The following is a 7,500-nucleotide window of genomic DNA, read 5'->3' on the forward strand; positions in this document are numbered from 1 at the left end:
TCCTCCTCCTCCTCCTCCAGCTCCCCCAGCAACGAGAACCACCCCGCCAACAACTCCTAAGACCTCCTCCTCCTCCTCCAACACAACACACACCTCCTCCATCACACAACCAACACCTCACAACTTCCACCCCCCCTACCCCCCTTCCTGAAAGACTTTACAGCCCGACCCCCCCACTCTGCGGCTGGCCCCAGGACCTGGTGCCCACCTCAGCGGTCCCGTGACGCCCACCCCCCCTCCCCTCTGCAGGGAGATGCCCGGAAGATTCCGGAGGCCCTGGAAGTCTGGAAGCGGGAAAAAACGAGACTCCAGACTATTACTACTATCCCTTTTTAAAAACAAAAACTTTTTAGCGTTGACTTTTGACACACGATCAATTCCCCCGCCCCCCCCCTGCTGTAATGAGAGTGTGTGTGACGCCGTTAGACACCCCCCGCTCCTCCTCCTCCTCCTCCTCGTGAAGAAGAGTGTGATGATGAAGAGGTGGGTGGTCCCGGATGAGTATGTGTAGAGGCCCCCCCCCCTGGTATGACACTTACATTTTTCACATTTGAGACATTTCAGCCCCCCCAGACGCCCTTTTTAATCCAAAGCGACTTCTTCCAACAAAGTGCATTTGTCTAAAAAGTAAGTGAATCATCGATGCCGTCGTCACGTCATGGTGAGACGATACGTCTACGCTCGGACCAGGGGCCGTCTGCAGCGGTCACCATGCTAGGAGAAAGGAGAATCACCTTCTTCTTTTTTTGTTTTTTCCTTTTTGTTTTCTTTTTTATGATGATATATATTTTTTATTTACAGTTAGAGAAACTGTACAATGGGGGGTGGGGTGGGGTGGGGGGGGGGTAATGGGGGAAGAAGAGGTTCTTTAGGAGGGACGGTCAAAGTCGAGATGCAGCCTATGAGGCGATGGTGGATGATTTCAAAGGTTGTGACTCTGCAGTCCTGACAGCGGAGGGAAGCTCGTCTCAACGTACGGCATAAACAGGGATCCTCGGAAGAACGGGAGTGGAGTACATTTGAGCCGGAGTGGACTGACGGAGAAGTCGTGGGGAGGGGGGGAGGGGACACACATTTTATATTCAAAAGAAAGAGACATTTTGTTGTCGTTTTTTTTTTTCTTTACTTTTTTTCTTTCTTTCTTTCCTCTGTGGTGGTAGAGACTTCCGATGCTGAAGGCGTGCTAGGTGTACATAGAGTATTCATATTTAAGACCACGAGCAATCAGCCCACTGTACAGCCAATGGACTCCCAACAACAACAACAATACCTTCTTGGTGAGAACTCTGTGTGGAACATCTGATGGTTTACGATTATTTATTTGCACAGTTTTTTGTTTTGTTCTTGCACAACAACATTCTGTTGGGTTTAAAGAATGTGATTTTTTTGGGGAAAAAACTACTGAACCATACTGTAGTTTTTTTTTTTGCATCTTCTGAACTTTTCTGTGCTGTGCATCGTTCATTTTAAGGTTCAACTGTGATTCTAACATTAAATTCTCAATTTATCAGCATTTTATCCACCGTTTTTTAAATTTCTCTAGTTTCTTGTATCACGACTGGATTTATAATTGACGAAAGCAGAGAAAAACATTCTCTCCGTTTCATGAAATACCCCCTATGGATTTCCATTAAAACAACATTAATTAGTACAACATCATTAAGTATTTTAGCTAGTATGATCATGTCCTGGGGCCAGCTTCACAAAGCTTTCACAGAAGCTCAACCCTGGAGTTCGTTTGAGAACCTGAACTACATGAATACATGAATCAGGCAAACAGCTGCCTTTCTCTGTGTACCACATGTACAAAAGAAGAGATTTGGTGAGGCTGCATTCTCATTTTATGCACCCAGATTGTGGAACATTTTTACATTAGGGATGCAACCTCAGCAAATAATATTATGTTCAAATCAAGACTAAAAACCCATCTTTTTAATATTGCCTTTAAATGACTAAATAATTAAATGATGATTATATAATGATTAAAGCACTTTGAGCTGCAACATTTGCAGGAAAAGTGCTATACAAATAAAAGGGTTAGTTTTTAGGGTTATTATTATTATTATTATTATTATTATAATTTATCATCTAAATCGTCCTGTAAAGCCATTCTACTTGTACCGTAGGCGCTTGTCTCTCTGTGGAAGTGGTGCTTTGTTTCACAACACAGCTACAACGCCCTGTTTGATATTCATTTAATAACCCAATCAATACGGCTTAATTATGAGCTCAGCTGGAGCCAATCAAAGAGCTTCTCCCTCAGGACATTTGAATTCAGAGAGAGAGAGAGAGATGCAGGAGGTCCCTAGAGACATCTCAGTTTCTACTGTAGGTCTGTAGTGGTTTCGGTAGGACAAAGCGTTCTTAGTGGCCATGAGGGGGAGAGAGAGAGAAACAAAGAGAGTGAGAGAGAGTGAGAAAGAAACAAAGAGAGAGAGTGAGAAACAAAGAGTGAGAGAGAGACCGACACTGAAACCAGTAACCTCAGCCATGATGTCACATACCCTCCCATTAGTTTGTCTTTACATCTATCTACCCCCCCCCCCGAGGCATTTAAAGATCCTGCTGCCCTCCCCTGCAGGCTTGTAGCGTACACCTCTGCTGCCTGCTGCGTTCTAAACTGTTAGTCAACGTGTCAGAGTGTCAACTCTCTCTGTGTGTGTTCTGTTCACCCCCCCGCCTCCCTCCTCTATCCTGTAGCTCTGCAAAGTCATCTCCTTATCTGCTGCTCCTCTGTGTGACTGTGTGACTGCACCACCCTGCTCTACCACGGCCCTATCTGCCCAACTCATTATGACCCATTTAGAGCACTCTTATCTCTCTCTCTGTCTCCCTCTCTGTCTGTCTCTCTCTCTCTCTTCCTCTCTCTCTCCCTCTCTTACTCTCTCTCTGCATCTATATCCCTCCCTCCCTCTCCGTCTCTCTTTCCCTCGCCCCCTCTCTCTGTCTCTCTTCCCCTCTCTCCCTCCCTCCCTCTCTCCCTCTCTCTCTCTCTGTCTCTCTCTCTCTGTCTCTCTCTCCCTGTCTCTCCCCCCTCTCTCTCTCTTTCCCTCTTATCTCTCTCTCTCCCCCCCTCTCTCTCTCTCTCTCTGTGTCTCCCCCTCCCTCTCTCTCTCTGTCTCACCCTCCCTCCCTCTCTTACTCTCTCTCTCCCTCTCTCTCCCTCCCTCCCTCCCTCCCTCTCTCTCTCTCTCTCTCTCTCTCTCTCTCTCTCTCAGTGAGTGTGCGTGCATGTGAGAGACAGAGAGACAGAGATCATCCCTCAGTGTCTCGCACGCTATCATCTGATTCGTTCCGTCACAAGAACAGGAGGAGGAGGAGGAGAGGAGGATGTGTGTATGACAGGGGACCTTCTGCTGGATGACAGGGGGGGCGGAGGCTGTTGTCTTCCTCTGAGTCTGAAGAGCTGCTGACCTTTAAGAGAAGAGGAAAAACATCCCACTGCCCGATACACTGCCTCCCAGATCACACAGAGAGACACACACACACACACACACACACACACACACACAGAGACACAGACACACACACACACACACTCACACACACACACTCCTCCCAGATCACACACACACACACACACTCCTCCCAGATCACACACACACACACACTCCTCCCAGATCACACACACACACACACATACTCACACTCACCTCCCACCCTCCCAGATCACACACACACACACACACACACACACACACACACACTCACCTCCCACCCTCCCAGATCACACACACACACACACACACACACACACACTCACACTCCTCCCACAGATCCTTGACTTGTGTTGTCAGAAGTATTCTCCACGTCGGCCCACTCCCTATCACACACGTCCCGTAGATCACAGATCTCTATTCTGAACCACTGATTCACTATCTGACGTCCCACTTCTGATTGGTCAAAGGGAAAAATGAGGTAACTGACTCTCTGTTATCAGTGGACAGGCTCGTTCACACCACCCCCCACACCACCACCACCACCCCCACCACACCACCACACCACTGCGGTATCCGTCAGCCTCGGGTGGGTGGGGGGGGGTGAACATGTTCTCCCCTCCTCTCTGGGATTCACCTCTACTACTTGGTTCTGTTCCAGAACTTAATTAGTACAGTTTGGAACGCTGCCTTTTATGCAAATCCAATCGAGGGCATCATCATCATCATACTTCTGTGCGTGTGTCATACCAGGAAGTGTAAGAGAGGCACACAGGCAGGCTCTGTGCCTCTGCAGAGAGAGAGGGAGAGAGGGAGAGGGAGAGAGAGAGAGAGAGAGAGAGACTGGAGCCTGGCTCACACAGCGACACAGTCAAAAAGGTAAGGAGCCTCACCACCGGCGCCGCAGCAACCTTGGAGCCGACTCTGACGACAACCCCGTTGACACCTGGGAAACGTAGTCGGAGGCAAGCGTGGCACGGTTGTCATGGTAACGACCCGTTCTGTGAGTGCGGTAGAATTACCAACCTTTGAATGTCATTGACGTGGACTGATATGCCTGAGTGATTCTGAAGGTTCTCTGTGTGTGTGTGTGTGTGTGTGTGTGTGCGTGTGTGTGTGTGTGTGTGTGTGTGTGCGTGTCTGTGTGCGTATGCGTGTGCGTGTGTCTGTGTGTGTCTTTGCGTGTGCATGTGTGTGTGTCTGTGTCCGTGTGTGTGTGTGTGTGCGTGTGTGTATGTGTGCGTGTGTCTGTGTGTGTTTGCATGTGTGTCTTTGCATGTGTGTGTGTGTGTGCGTGTGCGCGTGTCTGTCTGTGTTTGCGTGTGTGTGTGTGTGTTTGCATGTCCGTGTGCACGTGTCTGTCTGTGTTTGCGTGTGTGTGTGTGTGTGTTTGCATGTCCGTGTGCGTGTGTCTGTATTGGTTTGTGTGTGTGTGTGTTTGTGTGTGTGTCTATGTGTGTGTGTGTGTCTATGTGTGTGTGTGTGTCTATGTGTGTGTGTGTCTATGTGTGTGTGTGTGTGTGTGTGTGTCTATGTGTGTGTGTGTCTCCTCTCATGTAGGTGCCAGGGCAGAGATAAGTGGACCAGGGAACATCAGGTCACGTGCATCATTTTTTTGTGGTCTGAGTTGATCTTGATGCACGATGATGATGATGATGACACAGTTTAGCTACTGAAGCCTTATGACTAATAGAGCGTCAGGGGAAAAACACTGGGTTCATTTCTCTCATGATCGATCGCTCTCTCTTCCAGGCATTCATGTTCTATGTGTCAGCTCCTTTTCCCAGAGAGAGAGAGTAGCCCGGTATACAAAGTCAATACTTGAAGAGGGTTGTTTCATTTGATGTGCTCTAGACGATCACACGTTGTGACTTGTGCTTTGATACAGAACATGAGGGTTTTGGTTTTCAAATGACTCACGTATTTCCATCGCCTCGTCATCCCTGACTTCCCTGACTGTAAATCGTTTGATAAATTGCGTCAGTACGATACCATTTTTTTTTACTTGGAATTGGACCCAGAAGAACCGAAAGTTATATATGCCATTTAGCTGACGCTTTTATCCAAAGTGACTTACATTGCAGTGAGTGCATACATTTCAGTATATATGGTCCCAGCGGGGAACCCACAACTGAAGCGTTGAGCCACAGAGGACCACAAAGTATATACACAAAAGATTTGGCAAACAAACATCTGTTTCAAGTGTCCGTTTTTTTGGGCATTTGTGTTTGAATAACGATGTAAGCTAGTTGTCATGGAAACTTAGAGTAATGTCCATTTCAAAACTGTGTGTCAGTTGGCTCTAGAATCAAACTCTGGGGGAAGATGGATGTGTTACCAACAATTTTCCATGTTTTCCGTAACCTAACATGTGTTTTTGGTGGTGATATCACACTAATAGGCCTAACATATTCAGGTCACACCAAAGGTTGTATCTAATAGACACATTGTTTATTAGTTTAAACTATTCCCAGGAGTGACAACAGTGGCATCGAGCCAATGGAACTAGAGGCCCATTTTGAGCTCTCCCTCTCTCAGAGTGTAGTCCTCGTATGTGGTCGCTAGGGAGCGCTAGATAGCCGTAGATTTTCCATCTATATGGAGCGATTGTCATTGAAGACACCCTCTAAAATACATGACATCATTGGTTCATTATTATTACGGCGTTTTTCATTGAGTTTTTTTTTTTAATACACCGCGAGTCATTGAGACAATCACGAGTCATTACAGCTGCAGTTCTGTCTGTTTCAACACAATGTTTTTTTTTGCCAGCAGCCTGTTGAATGGGGGCGGGGCAGGGCAGGGAGGGGGGTTGAGTGTTGCTAAATGAGGCTCAATTGAAGATCAATTAACGTATATACATCACAGATGAACTGTAGGCTAATCAAACTCTTTAGTCAGAAGTAAAGGAGGATATAATTGGAGTGGGACAACACGATCCCCCTTGTGAAAGAAGTAAGCACATAATCTCTTTGTTAGTTTGCAAATAAGTCACGTCCAACCCCCCCCCACCCTTTCTCTCCCCTTCTCTCTCTTACTCCCTCTTTCCTCTACCCCCCCACCCCTCCCACCCCTCCCACCCCTGATTGGTTTTCTGCAAAGATAATTGGAGGCAAAAAAATTTGATATGCTCAATGTCATGGACATGCAGGAATGAGGTTACACCGGCTGCAGTTGCTGCGACCATGAAGAAGAAGGGCTGGGGGCCAGTGGGGGGCCACATCGGCGCGATGCCCAAAGCCGCCGCCGCATCCAACTGCACCCGGAGCAGCAGCGGCAAGATCTGCGTCGACCCACATCACGTCTTCGGTGCCACCGGCGCCGCGCGCAGCCAAAGCGACCCCAGTGTGAAGCCGGCGTCTAGGCCAGTCTCCGCGGCCAGTAGTGACCCAGACAACGGGGAGGAAGAGGAAGAGGAAGAGGAGTCCAGCAAGTTTCAGCATCCGCGTCTGCGCCGAGCCGGGGGGAGCGGCAGTTGTGGAGGAGGTGGGGGAGGAGGAGGAGGAGGAGGGATAGGAGGAAGAGGAGGAGGGATAGGAGGAAGAGGAGGAGGAGGAGGAGGAGGAAGAGGGATAGGAGGAGGCGGCGGCAGTATCAGGATGAAGAACTTTACGCCAGGAGGGGGAGCCTCGAACGCGTCCAAAAGATACTCCTACAACCCCGAGCTGCTCTACAGTGTACCTACCGCCCCCCCTTCCTCCGCCGCTTCCGAGCCCACCCTGACTGGCGCCTCCTCCTCCTCCTCCTCCAGAGGCGCGACGACGCAGACGGAGACGGAGAACAGACTGGCAGCCTGTCAGCCGGGAGATGCCGCTACCGCTACCGGGCAAGGCGGCGAGACCAACAGAGCGACCGGAGGAGGAGGAGGAGAGGCGAAGAGGAGGAGCACCGACGACTGCAGGGCTTCAAACGCTGCCGGAGGAGGAGGAGGAGGAGCGGGAGCGGCAGCAGCAGGTGATGGTTGCAACGGTCCAAGCGTTTCCAGCATGAAATGCAACAAAAACAACGGAGAATGCAGGAGGGACTCCGGCACCGGGAGCCTGCGCTCGATCATGTCCTCCTC

At 49.2% G+C, this 7,500-nt stretch overlaps 1 protein-coding gene and 1 pseudogene across 2 annotated transcripts in view; both read left to right on the forward strand.

The window, feature by feature from the left end:
* LOC308171632 (E3 ubiquitin-protein ligase RNF126-like) overlaps positions 1–231 on the forward strand; it is an 8,282-nt gene extending 8,051 nt beyond the window's left edge. Inside the window, exon 9 of the mRNA XM_080546508.1 lies at positions 1–231. This exon is cut by the window's left edge and continues 96 nt beyond it. Within this exon, the coding sequence (XP_080402634.1) occupies positions 1–60 (60 nt within the window). The 3' untranslated portion in view covers positions 61–231.
* Positions 232–6,622: 6,391 nt separating this feature from the next.
* The window catches only part of LOC308172209, a 6,644-nt pseudogene continuing 5,766 nt past the window's right edge, over positions 6,623–7,500 (forward strand). The window contains exons 1-2 of the transcript in view: positions 6,623–6,923; positions 7,011–7,500. The exon at positions 7,011–7,500 is cut by the window's right edge and continues 621 nt beyond it. The product of the transcript in view is annotated as an uncharacterized misc_RNA (transcript). The remainder of the gene's footprint in view (positions 6,924–7,010) is intronic.

The sequence above is a fragment of the Nansenia antarctica genome (assembly GCF_963989245.1).
Source record: "Nansenia antarctica genome assembly, chromosome: 16".
Classification (NCBI taxonomy): domain Eukaryota; kingdom Metazoa; phylum Chordata; class Actinopteri; order Argentiniformes; family Microstomatidae; genus Nansenia; species Nansenia antarctica.